Genomic DNA, 16,786 nt, shown 5'->3' with positions numbered 1-16,786 from the left:
TGAGTTTTAAAAATGATTTGCTCCACAGTACCTGCAACAAGAGTGGCCAGTTAAGGTTTTAAAAGCAAATTTTGTGTTTATTAGGAATATTTAAATATGAATGTCCATAGCCTGCTGCAGTTACATGTGTATGCACCATTTTTCATTACTTTTTTGTTATTTTGTGACATATACATAATGATATTGAGATGAAAATTCAACTTTTGATTAACTTAACTTGTGTATATTGGTTAAAACAGTGTAGTTAATCCATATTATTTTGCAGCTGTAGAGATTCTAGCAGACATCATTCAAAACAGCACTCTAGGAGAGGCTGAGATTGAACGAGAAAGAGGCGTTATTCTGAGGGAGATGCAGGAAGTGGAGACAAATCTACAAGAAGTGGTCTTTGATTATCTTCATGCTACTGCCTACCATAGTACAGCACTAGGAAGAACTATCCTGGGTCCTACGGAAAACATCCAGTAGGTTCATTTGTATACAAATTTGCCATTGTATTGAGAGCCGAAAGATCTGACATCGCTATACAGAATATATTTAGACCAATGTGTTTGATAAGTAATCTTGTCATATATATTTGTTCCAGATCCATAAACCGTAATGATTTGGTGGAGTACATCACAACACATTATAAAGGACCTCGTATAGTCCTGGCTGCTGCTGGTGGTAAGTGTGAAGAACTTACTAATGAATTTTCTGTCAACTGTCTATAATAGAAAGCTGAAATATATATTGTTTAAATGAAGTCTCCTTTTACATGCAATAGCCTGTTGGTTCATTCTGCTAAATCCCCAGTGTGGGCAATAGCAGGCTCTGTACACTTTTTAGAATGCTTAATGGATTGGCCCCCAATCCTTTGCAGTGCAGTTAATTGTTAAACGTCTGTTTATCCCATTCCCAGCAGATGTAGTTGTAAGTGAAAGCTTAAAGTGATTGTAAAGCAGAATGTTTTTTATCTCCATGCATTCTCTGTACTAAAGTGGAAGTCCAGTTACACTGTAAAAAAAAAGTCAGCAGCTACAAAAACTGTACCTGCTGATTTTTTTTTAACCCCCCCCCCCATACTGTTTGTGTCAATGGACCCACAGAGCCCAGCTTTGGAATTGAGCATGCACGAGTGCCCCCATAGTGAGTGGCTTGCTATAGGGGAACTCTGAAGTGGAGAGGAGTCAGGAGCGCTGGTGGAGGGCCCCAGAAGAGGAGGATCAGGGCTACTCTGTGCAAAACTATTGCACAGAGCAGGTAAGTATGATGTCTTTTGTTATTTAAAAAAAAAAAAAAAAAAAAACCTTTACAATCACTTTAAGGACCAATTCACCCATATAGGTTGCATTATGGTAGCATGCAAAGCAATACATTGTGGTGCCATTTTAAATGAATGCCACCATTTTGGATAGCACTTGTGGTTGTTTTTTTCCTAAACGGGAAATCCTCTTTAAGGCCTTGACCAAGTAAATAGACCTGTTAGGATCTTGTCACACTTAATAGACTCGTGTTCTTGAATGATATAAACTTTGTTTATTAAAGGTGTGTCGCATGATCAGTTGCGTGACTTGGCAGAGTATCATTTCGGTAATTTGCCGTCCATATACGAAGGGGAAACCCTGCCTCCATGCACTTTTACAGGCAGTGAGGTAAAGATCATTTTTATAATTTCAAAGAAATGTCTTTATTGATAACTATATTTTCAGTTAGCATTTTAAAGGGTACTATACCATAATCGCAGTATAATTTTAGTGGTTTAGTAATGATTACAGAATATATTTCACTTATAACTAGTATATTTTATTCATAGGCTTTTTGCAATTTACGATTTCAGTGCATTGCTTGGAACATACAGAAATCTTTTTACCTTTTTAATATCAAACAAAATAAAATACCTTTTTCCTTAAAGTGTTACTAAACCCAGGACCCTTCATTCACTATAGCTGGTCTGCCACAATACACAGAACATGGAAATGCAGTTATTTTAGGAAATATAAACTGCTAAATACCTTTTCTCATCAGCAGTTAGAGTAGTCTTGTGACTTTTATCAGTGTCCAGCTGAGCACATGTTAAAGCTTATAGGAGGAGTTTTCATTCCCTCTTGTCTGGACAATGCTGGTTGGCCCTGTGGTCATCACATGCACTCTCCCAAGAAAAAAAAAAAACTCTCTAGCAATATGCACCAAACTGAGCATGTGCAGAGTGACTCCAAGCCTCTGATCCATCAGGAGTTATATTGGGGACAGTAGAAGGAGGAGAGAATTAAAAAAGATCAAACATCCTTTTTACACACTATGGAGGATTAACCCCTTGGGTTCCACAGTGAAAATAAGAAGCATTATTTATTGCATATACAGACTGATTTTACTGTTGTGGGTTTAGTAACACTTTAAGCAGGGTACACACTGGCCGAAAATCGTCCAGTTCAGCAGGAATCTGCCAACTTTCCGTCAGTATGTACAGCTGTCTTTCCAACAGAAGCCAGTCTAATAACCGGCTTTTGTGGAAGGAATAGGCTGGAAAACCAGCATCCGATCAGTGCTTTCAATCACTGATCTGTGAATTCTGGCGGGTGGGGAACCTCCCCTCTGTCAGAATTCAGTAGAATAGCAGGGGATATTGCTGCACCAAGATAGGTTGTGTTGGGACACGTGTCTATTTTATGGTGTTTGTGTTTTTGTTTTTTTTTTGTTTTTTCATTCAACCCGCAAATAAATCAGTGTGCATCCAGCAATACAGTAAATATTAACGTTTCTAAATAGCCACTGCTAACTTACATGTCGGCGTGGCTATTTAGTGTGTGGCTAACCTGAATCCTGGAGACGCTATGGTATGCAAATATCTTCCAGTCGTCCTAGCTGAAATCTTGTCCTCACCCCTTCCAAACTGTTTGCCCACTGCTATGATGCATAGCCTTATTGACCATTATCTACAAATATATGTTGCGCTCCTAAATACTTCTCAATAAATAATAATTAAATTATTACCATTAAATTCATTCAAATTATGATACAAATAACTAATAAAAGTGTATAAATACCAAAAAATATTTAAATAGTTTCAACTAATTAATCTCCTCCAAATAAATATCAAAATAATTCCTCATGAAATACTCCTCTAAAAAAATATTTTCCAAGTGTTCATAAATCATCTATTAGTGACATGATGTACTGTACATGTTCTGTCCCCCTTTGTAATGTACAGCGCTGAGCGAACTATCGGCGCTTTATAAATACTGTATAATAATAATAATAATAACTAAAACGCATTTAAATGATCCCCCATAAATAAAAATAACCAAATGCTCATAAATTATTTATGAGCATTTGGTTATTTTTATTTATGGGGGATCATTTAAATGCGTTTTAGTTGAGGGTTATTAGTTGGTTTACTATTTTTATTATATTAAATGAGGGTATTATGAATATAAATGAAATTGAGGGTATTAGTAAGTACATCATGTCACTAATAGATGATTTATGAGCACTTGGTAAAATATTTTTTTAGAGGAGTATTTCATGAGGAATTATTTTGATATTTATTTGGAGGAGATAGTTTCAACTAATCAATCTATTTAAATATGTTTTGGTATTTATACACTTTTATTAGTTATTTGTATCATAATTTGAATGAATTTAATGGTAATAATTTAATTATTATTTATTGAGAAGTATTTAGGAGCGCAACATATATTTGTAGATATTTCCAACACAGTTGTAGTTATGTGTTTCATGTTTGCGATCCTCTAGTAATTATCACACCTGTGGCTCGCAAGTCACTCTGATTCATCTATACCTTATTGACCATTAGTTTGACATTGGAGGCATAGGCCAGATTCTCAACCAGAAGATTCTCGATATTTGCATACCAGATTGTCCTTAGGTATTGGGGCATATGGGCATTTTTATAGCCAAGTTTAACTGATCTTCAGGTGCCATAAAGTCACCAAGTCATGTGCTTATTCCCTGCTGTTACTAAACAAAACAATGGTGGAAAAAATGTTAGTCAGTGAACATGGTTGCACATTGTTGCAAGCTGATGTACAGTTCATTTAACAATGCAACAACTACATGACTGTTCAGTGAGGATGCATTACGAGTTTGAATTATGTGAAGATTGGTGTTACTCTTTTAGCTTGTGTTCTATAAACTAGGTTTATGTTGCCCAAAGCAGCCGTCTGCAAGATCAGATATTTTGGTGGTTCAGAACTGTCATTAGAAAGTGCAATACTGAAAATGAAAGTTGCATAGATGAAATAACTAAAGAATGTACTGAAAGGGGGTTGGTTATGTAAAAAAAATTATATTCATCTGAAAAAAAGTTCATCTGATGTGCGATTTTGTTTGGATGTTAATCTGCCTTTTAACAAGACTTTAATTTGGCTAATTGTTTAGATCTGTGTTCGTGATGATAAAATGCCGATAGCCCACATTGCCATTTCTGTTGAAGCTGTTGGTTGGTCTCATCCTGACACTATTCCGCTTATGGTGGCAAACACTTTGATAGGCAACTGGGATCGGTCCTTTGGAAGTGGTGTGGTATGGAATTATTTTAATTGTTATAGTATTGCATAAATATACTGACAAATTAAAGGAAAAACATGAGGCTTATATATGAAAGTGTACTTGTAAAAAAACATTACCATTAATAACGACCAGCCAAAATTCTTATTTCAACCAAAAGGCAGTGGAAAAAAGTCAGTTGCTGGGTTAAAGACACAAGAACTTTTCTGTTACTAGCGAGAACCTGTATTATTCTCATTCTCCATCCTGCTGCTTAATGAAAAATGGGCAATTCACACTCTTTGAGCATGCTGGTAGAATCAACAAACTTCTACAAATCTAGGCCAGTCTGTAACCCTTCATTTCATCTTTTGGAGCCGTTACTTCGGGGATCAATAGTGTTGAAAGATTCAAATGAAGGTTCTGCTTGCATAGACTATAAAGTGGTTCTACACATTGATACCTAATCAAACCCCTGATTCTAAATTCATGAATGTGAAGTGGTGGTAAATACAGGGGTGTAGTTTTTTCCACTCGCTAAATCTGGGGGGGGGGGGGTTGTTAATGTAGAATTTGAGAAAAAGTGCACAATGTCAATTTTATATATCAAGTTTATAACCTATTATTTGTAAGCACTGTCAACAGTTTCCATGGAGATTTGTGTACTTTTATAGATATCCATCTATATTTTTCTTTTAACTTCACAGAATTTATCGAGTAAACTTGCACAGATCACCTGTCATGGAAACTTGTGTCACAGTTTCCAGTCATTCAATACCTGTTACACAGATACTGGTCTCTGGGGCCTGTATATGGTTTGTGAACCAAACACAGTAGAAGACATGATGCATTTTGTTCAAAAAGAATGGTAAGCAACCAATTTTCAAATCATTTGTATTATTAGGGGCATCCTTGTATTAACATTCGAAGGAAAGGTGTTGGTAGTTCTTATTTACAAAGCATGAAACCAAAATATCCTAATCACTGAAACAAAGGACCAGATGCCACGGCTTTTAATAGTTGTCAGGGATTTGCTTGGAATGTTCTGTCACAAGCTGTGACTCATTCTGCTTATACCATGTGCCATTTTAGATAGTGAGACTGTTTCAGCAGAAAAAAACTTCACCTTTTAAGAAAAAAATAATGCATGTAAGTTTGCAGAAAAAAGTGCATTTGTTATTTTTCCACATCAGCCTGCAAAGTATTGCACCCAGTGGATCGCAGATGCAGTGTTCAGCAGCCTTCCTCCAGCTCTCTGCTCATACCATTTGTATGGGCTTTCACTTAGAGAACTGGAAGAAGTGTCAATGGACTAAGAGTGCGTCGATTTCTGCCCTTGTGTTCCAATGATAGCTACAAGTCTATCTGCCTTAGTGGCAGACAAGATTTGTAGCTTATTCAGTCACAGATCTCTGTGGAGGTGAGAAGGGGGTGTAACATGTTGCTAAAGGTGGAGTTAGTCATTAATGCTACCAAAATACAGGGGTTAGACAGAGAAAAATGGAATCTGGGACTGAGATTGAGCTCTGCAGTCACTCTTGCAGCAGTTTTCTTATTCTGGGTCACAATCCTGCGCAGTGTCCTTTTTTTGTCTTTTTCGGTCAGTTGACCACATCGATCGTGCTTATGCTTATCAGACGACATTTTCCCGGGCACTGTATATGTGGTCATAACCTTTGATACTGTACCTCATGACACGTCAAATTGGCAATTGCAGTCACAGAGGCACCAGCTAAGCGGGCACCAACAAGTTGTCCTCTTTGAAGCTCAGAAAGCTTTGACATGATTCCATATTACTAGCAGCGCACACAGTGAATGACAAACGTGAGGCTTCCTACCTGTTAGTTAGGTATCTCATCACACAGCAGAAAGAAAACAAAGTTCCATCATTTCTGCTTTCAACACAAATCATGTCATCACTTTCACACCTAAAAATCATGTGACTTTTCCATTTTTTGTTTTTTGTTTAATCCCTGTAAGTGAGGTGCACATCACACATAATCATTAAAGCTGACGTGAAGCTATTGCAGTTTTTCTATAGTTCCATTGTACTTGCTTGAACCAATATAAGTATGTATGGGCCATACCTGTGGGACCTCCGTGGAAGCTGGAAATCACTGTAGTAGGCACCACTGCTGAAGTCATGATCTCCACCTCATCCAATCAGAAAACACCTTTTGCTTCTATTGAGAAAATGCAAAGGGTTCTCTGACTGGCGCCATTTCAAAGAGGGTGACCTCTTGTGTTTGGTATGTAGCAGGGAAACCACTTTGCATGGGACCCGGAAGCGAACAGCAGTTTTGTAGTAGCGGTACCTGCTACAGTTATCTCCAGCTCCCAAGGGGGATCCCACAGGTTTATGGCACATACACAGTTGCATTGGTCCAAGCTGGAATAAATGTACTATATGAAAATTGCCATGCCTAATCTAGCACGTGTAAACTGGCTTGCATATGAGCTTTCAACACACAAGTACACTACACCTCTATACCGTATGTTTGTTTGTTTTAGGATAAGGCTTTGCACAAGTGTTACAGAAAGTGAAGTTGCACGAGCCAAAAATTTGTTGAAAACAAACATGTTGCTTCAGCTGGACGGTAATGTATCTTGCCATATGTACTATGAGACTTATAGCTGTCTATCACGAAGATCATGTAAACATTGAAAGCATTTTTTCATAAATGTATAAAGGCTTCATTAAAATTACCAAAATAGTAAGTAATGAAGGTAGTCTACTTTAGAGGGGAATTCACTAGACCTCTGAAATGATGTTAATAAAAAATGGTTTGCACTACATAGCGGTACTTTAAATTATTTAATATTTTTATATTCAGGTTTTTGCATGGCATTGCTAGCTCTTAGACATAGGGTAGCATTTTATTATTTTGTGTTTCATCTGATTTAATGTATTGTTTTTAAAGGTTCCACACCTATCTGTGAGGATATAGGCAGGCAGATGTTGTGTTATAACCGAAGACTACCATTACCTGAACTGGAAGCAAGGATAGATGTAAGTCTTCTGTCCTGTAAAAACCCAGCACATACAGTATATTGCCTTCTTCTCACATGTATTTCTTACAGTAGAAGTATGACTGCACCTTGGGACTAGCAGTACCCCAGTTAACATTTAAAAAACCGAACTCCAGTCAAAAATAAGTATTGATTTTTATGTCTTTTATAGATAAAGTAACAAAATCCACTTTTGATGCAGTATTCATCTTTTAACCAAGGGATCTTCCTCGTAGTACATTTGCAGCCATCAAACGTCCTCCATTTGATGGCCAGCATCATGCAACCCACTTCCTCTGAGCCCAGGGCATCCTGTACCTTCCCCCAGCCTGTGACTGGACAGAGAAAGGGAAAGCAACATAGTGATGCGCAAATCTCTCTGTCACACTGTTTTCTTTTCTTAATATGTATTTTGTGATCAAACTGATTTTCCTTCGTGCTGCTTCTTCCTCTAAAACGTCAGCCCTGCTCTGCAGGGTCTGCAAGTGGTTGTTATACCAAGTCTGGGGCACTTGGCAGGGGGAAGGGGCCAGGAGTGCTGGTGGGGGCCCAGAGAAGAGGAGGATCGGGGCTGCTCTGTGCAAAACCATTGCATGGAGCAGGTAAGTATAACATGTTTGTTTTCATATTTGTACCTTTACAGTCACTTTAAGCCAGCCCCCTTCCCAACTTTCAACTGTTGTGCCTCGTTTTTTGCTAGCAGGTTGGACACTTTTTTTTTTTTTTTTTGCTCTGCTCTACTGGAAATAACTCTAACTATATTACTTTTTTTTTTTACATTTTTTTTTACATTTTGTTTTTCTATTTTTATTTTTACTTTAAAACACACCCCATATTCTGAAGATAATTGTTATCAGTAAAGATGTCGAATATGCTGGTTAAGCTGGTCTCTATATACCAGCTATCTGATTCATCCTATGTAGGGTCATCCCCTTCAGCAGCTTCTGTAGCCATGTTGTCTAGGCCTAAGACCTATTCTGCATCTACAGGGCCTCTCATATCCACTGTTGAATTTGTGTTTGTGCACAACTGAAAACAGTCTGCTTGCAGAAGCACCAAAAGAGCTCTGGTACCTTCTATTACAGAATTTATTTCTAACCTTCCTGCCCTTCTTTTTGTAGAGTGCCTGAGGCCCCTATAACCATCACTGATTCAGATTCAGAGTCTGTATAGCCTGCCTCTGTTGAAAATGTAAACAAGTTAGCGCCAAGCATCATCTCCTACAGACTCTGCCATTAAATTACAGATCTCTACACCAGAAACCTTCTGTTTTAAAGGTGCCCTCCCACCTTTTCCAATTGTTTTTTGTTTTGTCTATCTTAACAGGTCCAAGGCAGTTTAAATATCTTCAGTATGGAAGCTCAGGATCCTCTGTAGCTCCCTACTATTAGCCATGTTGTCCAGTTGCCTTTCCTCACTCATCTAAGTTCTTGTGACCCAGTGTACATAGACCCAGGTTGTTTAGGTTCCCTACATCCTGGGGTTTGGTTTCCTAGTTGGATTAAGATCCTAATTGGTTATCCACCATCCTACTCTGGCTTGCTTTTACATGGAGGTTCTTATATTTGTCTGTCATAAGAGGAAAGGTTCCTTCGGTGATCACTCATCATTCTTCAGTTTCTTATATTCTCTCCCAAATAAGGAACAAACTACATTGGAGTCTCAATTAATTTTGTCACTTTTGTTTAGCATATCCCTTTTTCATTGTTTTTTTTTTTCTATTTGAAACTTTTTAAGGTCAGTCAGCTAGGCATGCTACATTTTGTGCAAGATGAGGACCTCTTTCCTAAAGTTCTTGGTAAAGAAGTTCAATATCTTTTGATCTTTAGCCGCCTTGTTTTTATTCTAGATTTTTTTTTTTTGTCAGGTTTTTCTTGGTATTGCTCCCTTGTAAAATATTACTATTCAACCCCTTTTGAAAAATGTAGATTTTTGCAGCAGTTTTATTCCTTGGTCATTCCTTGTTATGACCTTATCTACTCTTCCAGCTGCAACCCCTTCTCTTTATGAGAATGTTTCAGAGCTCCCCTTGTTTTTTTTTCAGCTGGGTGACACCAAGAAGGTGCTTCTTCACTCTAGTCTTCTTGTCATCTGTATCTTCTCTCCTTCCCGCCATGGAACTATATATCTGCTCCTGGACCTGATCTTTGACTATCCAAAGACAGATGGTCTTGTTTCCCTGTTCTACTGTCTCCAAGGTGCACCTCTGAAAGCTTCCAGTAAGACCTACTTACTATATGTTTCTTTTCCCATACCAAGCTTTAAAAATCCTTTTTGATAATCTTTTTTTCCCTGCACCTGATTTTTTTTTTTTTTTCCTCGGTAGTAGCTGCAGGTTTATCTCTTCTTCACTCTTCACAGAAGGATCTATTGTTTGCAAGTACAGTATATCCAGCAGGTTTTTACAAATTGTATTGTCTTTACTGGGTCATGCGGGCTCCCTTGCTCCCAAGTCGGGCTGTGTGTGTGTTGTAGATACTTAGTGCTGCTCAGCCTTGCCTTTCCCTGAAAAAATTCCATTTTAAGAATGTCTGGTGTCAAATTGTTTTGTTTTTTACCACAGCGATGGGAAAATTCAAAGGAGCAGAATCTTGATCAAACAACTTTTCAGTGCATGTGTTTTTTGTTAAAAAATTACATTCAATTTAAAATTGAGTTTTAAAAGCATGTGAAATTTGCAGATGACATTCGTTCAGTCACCGAATGCACAATGAATTTTCATATGAATGTTCGTACAAATATTGTCTGAAAATTGATACGTGTATGGCCAGCATAAGAAATTTGGTAGCAGCAGCATGCTTTTCTTTTATCACTTGTCAGGTTAAAAAAAAAAACCCAAAACATTAGCCCTTTATAGTACAAAAACCGCATATAATCACTACTATAAGGGGTTAACTGATACTGTGAAACGGTGAAAGTAATAATAATAAATATTATACAGGGCATTTTACCTGAGAGTCAGACATGAAGCTACATGAAAGGAGGGGGGGATAAAAATCTTTTATATTAAAGTAGTACGAAAGGCTGAGACTTTTTTTTTTTTTTCCATATATATATAATCATTTATTTTATTTTTTTATATTTTACTTTTTATTGTTAAATGGTGTACAACAAACAAAATTGCATAGAATTGCGAAATAATCATAAGGCAATGAAAGAACAAAGAAACAGGCTCAACGATGAGAGGAATATAGGTACATACAATGTCAATGCATAACAGTGAATTAGCTATCATTGTCAGACAATTCAGTGGGCAAATCGGAAAGATCCCACGGTTCCCAAACTGCTTCAAAGATGGTAACATGCAAGGCAGTGAGGTACTCCATTCTTCTGATCTCTACTATAACCTTCACCAATTCCAAACGGGTAGGAGGCGTAGTAGAAAGCCAATGCATGGGAATGGTTCTTCTGGCCGCTGTTAAAACATGGGAGGATAGTTTCCTGGAAAATTTGGAGAGGCCTGCATAAGGTAGGCCCAGCAAAAGTGGATAGGCTCAAATGAAATAAGAGCCTGTAAAGGTAGCTGCAAACGGTGAAGGACCTCTCTCCAGAAGGATGCAATGTGTTGGCAAGTCCAGAAAATATGGAAGAGGGTGCCAGTTTTCTCACCAGCAGACAGGAGAAACACTTGGATTGTGGGCATGGAGAACCTCAGGGGTCTTATACCAAAACATCAGTATTTTCTAAGTGTTTTCTTTATATACTACACAAATAGAAGATCTTGAGGCAGCCTTCCAAATCCTACTCCATTGATCCAAGGCAATATCACATTGGAGGATTTGGGGCCATTTGCGCATATAAAGGTGTGTATTAATAGAAAGGGAACAGGCATCTTGATGATCATTTTAAATATAATGCACAGTACTGGTAAACTTATACTTTAAATGTAATTGAAATGCATTATATTAACTCCAGTCTATCAGCCTCTAGCTTCTCTTAGTTCAGATGTTGATCTTCCCCGCACATAGCCCTTAAAGAGAGGTGTGTGTGTGTGTGTGTGTGTGTGTGTGTGCGTGCGTGCGTGCTCGTGCGTGCAGACATGTTATATTTACCTCCTCTGTAATGGTGTTGCACAGAGCAGCCCAGATCCTCCTCTTCTCGGGTCCCCCACTGACGCTCCTGGCCCCTCCCTCCTGTCGGGTACCCCACAGGGGCACCTGAGCATGCGTATTCCCAAGCCGCTGCTCCGTGTGTCCATTTACACACGAAGCAGCGGCTTGGCCCCGCACCCTCTCGTCATTGGCTCACTGTCTGTGATTGACAGCAGCAGGTGCCAGTGGCTCTCACTGCTGTCTCAGCCATTGAGGAGAGGGAGTCCCAGCATAGCAGAGACTCCAGTGCACATTGCTGGATGGAGAGGAGGCTTAGGTGAGTATTGGGTGGGCTGCTGCATAGAAAAAGTTTTTACCCTCATGCATAGAATTGCATGAAGGTAAAAAACCTTGAGCCTTAACAACCATTTTAAACAACAAACCTGTCATACTTGCCTGCTCAGCAGCACCGATCCTCCTCTTTTGGGGTCCCACACTGGCACTTCTGACTCCTCCTGCATTCAGAATGCCCCTGTACCAAGCTGCAAAGTATAGTATAGAGCTCCCCTATAGCAAGGTAAAAAAAACGTCTGCCTTTAAAATCACTCGCTTCCTTTTCCTGCCCAGGACTACATGTCCTATGAGACATTGCTCCTCTCATATTCACAACTTCTCAAGCACTTACGGTCATGTATGGATGGTGTATTGAGCGATATATGTGCTGCAATGTGTTTTCTGATATGTAAACAAATAATGCATTCTGTATACAGGCCAACTAATCGGTTGACCAACAAATAGATTATGAAAATAGTTGACAATCGTTTATAATTGATTGTCGATTAGTTGTTTCAGCCCTACTAAACCGTTTATAATTGATTGTCGATTAGTTGTTTCAACCCTACTAAACCGTCTCCATATGTGTTATGTGCTATTTAGTAAGTCCAAAGGAAATTGAACTCCTTCATTGGTTTTGAACTGGACTTGTTTATACTGGCACAGTTGTTGTCCTTCCTTTATTGCAAATAGCTCTCCCCACTGTAAATCAACCATGTAAGTACACAATGTAGATGGCAATGGCTCGTAGAAATTACTTGGACAAATAAAAGATCAGAAAGCTTTAACTAATGCTTTACCTGTGGTATTTAGCTAAAAACACTGTATTCCTTCCACTCAGCTGATCGATGCTCAGACAATAAGAGACGTGTGCACCAAATATATTTATGATAAAAGTCCAGCAATCGCTGCTGTTGGTAAGTATTTGTTTAAAGTTATACTTTTTAAGATTTTTATGGTTAGCACAACATTATTTCAATTACTGTTTTAGGCTGAAATGTATTGTGACTGGTTATTTACAATCTGTGTTTTTGTTTTTTTTCTTTTGGACTGCAGTTCATTGAAAATACTGTAGCTAATGACTAATTACACCCAAGGCTTGTATTTAACCTCCCTGACGGTATTCCCGAGTGTAGCTCGGGGTAACATTTCAGTACCAAAAGCGGTAACCCCGAGCTACACTCGGGCTTACCCTGCGGCACTGCTCCGGCAAGTTGTCTTCACTTACCTTACCTTACCCTGCGCTCCCACGATGTGTCCCCTGCAGCGTCCCCGGCCATCTCCTCCGGCCGATGCCGGCATCCGGCTTCTGTGTCCTTTCCCTGTGACGTCGGGACGTACGGGCGCCGCCGCCGGCGGGAAATTTAAAAATTTTAAAAAATGTCATTTTTTTTTTTTACATTTTACACAGTAAAACATTGCTGTTTCAACCTATTTCACATACATATTGTCCCTAGTGCTTTGTCCTGCGCCCTGCCTGCATTTTGTCTATTCTTTCTGCCTGGAAACTGAGAAATGTCCATGGCGTCCAAAAAGTGTCCCTTTAGGTCAAAAGCGGTTTAGATCAGCTAGAGAACAGCGATAGTAAATCAGAACCACTTGCAGAATTGAGTGATAATGATTCGTGGGGGAAATTCGTCATCAGACACTGAAAACGATTTTGCGACTGAGCTCAGCAATGTGCGAACTTGGCGCTCTATTTCACATTTCAGTGTTTTTGGTTTGATTATATTATTGAATTAAATTTTTTATTATTTTTATATTATTTTTATGATTATTTATTAAATTATAATTTATGATTTTGTTTTTCAAATTTTATCATACCCGGGATGTTTACTAGACTCTTGTTCGGACAGATTTCAGTGAGTTTTTCCTAAAAATTACAGCCTACAATAAAAAAAATACATATTTCCATGCAAAAAAATGGTACCGCTTTCAGCACCAAAAATCTGAAATAATCATACCGCCAGGGAGGTTAAACTGGGGGTAGTTGCATGTTTATTAGCTTACTTCCTCCTGGCTTTCTTACAGTGGATATAAAAGTCTACACACCTGTTAAAATGTCAGGTTTCTATGATGTAAAAAAAAATGAGACAAACAAATCATTTCAGAACATTTTCCACCTTTTTAATGTGACCTATAAACTGTACAACTCAATTGAAATACAAACTGAAATCTTTTTTTTTGGGGGGGGGGGGGGGGACTAAACATAAACAAACTAAAATAATGTGGTTGCATAAGTGTGCACACCCTCTTATAACTGGGGATGTAGCTGTGTTCAGAATTAAGCAATCACATTCAAAATCATGTTAATTAGGAGTCAGTACACACCTGCCATCATTTAAAGTGGCTCTGATTAACCCCAATTAAAGTTCAGCTGTTCTAGTAAGTCTTTCCTGACATTTCTTAATCTTATCTTACCGCAAAAGCCATGGTCCTCAGAGAGCTTCCAAAGTATCAGAGGGATCGCATTGTTAAAAGGTATCAGTCTGCAGAAGGGTACAAAAGAATTTCCAAGGCATTAGATATACCATGGAACACAATAAAAATGGTCATAATCAAGTGGAGAAAATATGGGGCAACAGTGACATTACCAAGAACTGGATGTCCCACCAAAATTGATGAAAAGAGGAGAAGAAAACTGGTCTGGGAGCCTGCCAAGAGGCCTACAGCAACATTAAAGGAGCTGCAGAAATATCTGGCAAGTACTGGCTGTGTGGTACCCGTGACAACATATGTCTGGGCTGTGGGGTAGAGTGGCAAGACTGAAGCGTTTTTTTCCGAAGGAAAACATCCAAGCCCGGCTAAATTTTGCAAAAACACATCTGAAGTCTCCCAAAAGCATGTGGGAAAATGTGTTCTGATCTGATGAAACCAAGGTTGAACCTTTTGGCCATAATTCCAAAAGATATGTTTGGTGCACATCACCAGAAGAACACCATACCCACAGTGAAGCATGGTGGTGGTAGCATCATGCTTTGGGGCTGGAACTGGAGCCTTAGTCAAGGTAGAGGGAATTATGAACAGTTCCAAATACCAGTCAATATTGGCACAAAACCTTCAGGCTTCTGCTAGAAAGCTGAACATGAAGAGGAACTTCATCTCAGCTTGACAACGACCCAAAGCATACATCCAAATAAACAAAGGAATGGCTTCACCAGAAGAAGATTAAAGTTTTGGAATGGCCCAGCCAGAGCCCAGACCTGAATCCGATTGAAAATCTGTGGGGTAATCTGAAGAGGTCTGTGCACAGGAGATGCCCTCGCAATCTGACAGATTGGAGTGTTTTTGCAAGGAAGAGTGGGCAAATATTGCCAAGTCAAGATGTGCCATGCTGATAGACTCAAACCCAAAAAGACTGAGTGCTAGAATAAAATCAAAAGGGCTTCAGCAAAGTATTAGTTTAAGGGTGTGCACACTTATGCAACCATATTTTAGTTTTTTATTTTTACTTTCCTCGACCTAAAAGATTGTAGTTTGTGGTTATCTGAATTGTACAGTTTATAGGTCACATTAAAGGTGGAAAAAGTTCTGAAATGTTTTTTTTATCTTGTCTCATTTTTTTACATCACAGAAACCTGACATTTTAACAGGGGTGTGTAGGAGGGAAAGCCTCAAAAGGTAATTTTTTGAGTTTCACCTGTAGAGGATGAATGCCTCTTGGAAGGGTAGATGTTGAAACTGTTTCAAGGAAATTTTTCTACTGGTGTCTTGAGATATAGGAAACTGTAGTGTGACCCAAACAATGCCTTTATTGCCCTGGATTTGACAGTGATGTGTAGGTAAAATTAAGCTTTTTAGATTACCTGTAAACCTTTTTTTTTTTTTTTTCCCATGGAGAGCATCACAGGACACAGGTGTTTTCATATTCATGACTTTGTGGGATGTTGCAAGGCACTAAACAGAAGGGGTGGGCAACAAAGAGAGCAACTCAAAACCCCCAAACAGAAAGCTGAACCCCCCCCCCCTCCCCTTCTCCTGCAAAGATGCCTGTAAGACCTCTGCTAAGCAGAGGCTTGAACATTCACTTAGTATAACTTATCAAACGTATGAAGAGAAGACCTTACAAACTTGAACAGCAGAAGCTTGACACTGAGTCCCCCAGCAAAAGGCTCACAAGAAGAAATCTGTAAATCGGACAACACCAATTTAAGGTCCTACAGAGACAAAGTCAGCGGCACAGGACCAATCCACGTAACACCCTATACAAAGGCTTGTACCAGGAAATGGAACGCAATAGGTCTCTAAACAAAACAGCCAAAGCCAAAATCTGGCCCTTGCTGGTACTTGGAGCCATAGACATCTCCACACCAGATGAGAAAAGCCAAAATATACCCCACAAGATACTGCCAGGGATGAAACTTGTGGGCGTCACACCAGGTGAAATAGGCCTTCCGCCAATGAAGGTATGCTTCCTGGAGGTTGACGTTCTTGCCCTGAGAATTCAGCTGTTGATGGCTCATAAAGTCCATCTGGCAATTTTCCACATCAACAGAGAGCCAGAGCCAGAAGTTCTGCCCAGGACAAGACCAGGGGAAATTCCTATTGAGCTGCACAAATTCTTATCCCTCGTTGATGGTATGCTATAATCAGACCAGTCTAGCTGAAATGATGTTCTAGGATGTTGATCCGCAAACTCCGTTCCTTTGATGACCACGTTCCCTGAACCAATGAGCAAGGCATCCTTCGTCAAAACCTTCAAATCATCAGAAGAAAATATATTTCGGCATCCAGCATCTGCGTAGAAATCAGTCATTCCAGAGCTGGTCTTGGGAGTCTGGTGCATGGGCAAATTCAAGGACTGTTGACATTTGTCCTATGTTGTCAGGATATTGAGTTGTAATGCCCAGAAGTGAAACCCGACATACGGATCTGCATTGAAGGCCATCTATCCCAGTACCCTCATGCAGACACAAATTGAGGAA

At 39.1% G+C, this 16,786-nt stretch overlaps 1 protein-coding gene across 1 annotated transcript in view; it reads left to right on the top strand.

Annotated features, from left to right (window-relative positions):
- PMPCB (peptidase, mitochondrial processing subunit beta) overlaps positions 1 to 16,786 on the top strand; it is a 46,046-nt gene that overhangs the window by 24,725 nt on the left and 4,535 nt on the right. The window contains exons 5-12 of the mRNA XM_089685590.1: positions 266 to 464; positions 587 to 666; positions 1,528 to 1,634; positions 4,381 to 4,524; positions 5,196 to 5,356; positions 7,000 to 7,085; positions 7,410 to 7,498; positions 12,703 to 12,778. Coding sequence (XP_089541716.1) covers positions 266 to 464; positions 587 to 666; positions 1,528 to 1,634; positions 4,381 to 4,524; positions 5,196 to 5,356; positions 7,000 to 7,085; positions 7,410 to 7,498; positions 12,703 to 12,778 — 942 coding nt within the window. The remainder of the gene's footprint in view (positions 1 to 265; positions 465 to 586; positions 667 to 1,527; positions 1,635 to 4,380; positions 4,525 to 5,195; positions 5,357 to 6,999; positions 7,086 to 7,409; positions 7,499 to 12,702; positions 12,779 to 16,786) is intronic.

This window comes from Staurois parvus, unplaced genomic scaffold (assembly GCF_062004578.1).
Source record: "Staurois parvus isolate SC_StPar_1 unplaced genomic scaffold, SC_StPar_1.0 ptg000019l, whole genome shotgun sequence".
Classification (NCBI taxonomy): Eukaryota; Metazoa; Chordata; class Amphibia; order Anura; family Ranidae; genus Staurois; species Staurois parvus.
The sequence above is the reverse complement of the archived record's forward strand: the minus strand, read 5'-3'. Positions and strand labels throughout refer to the sequence as shown.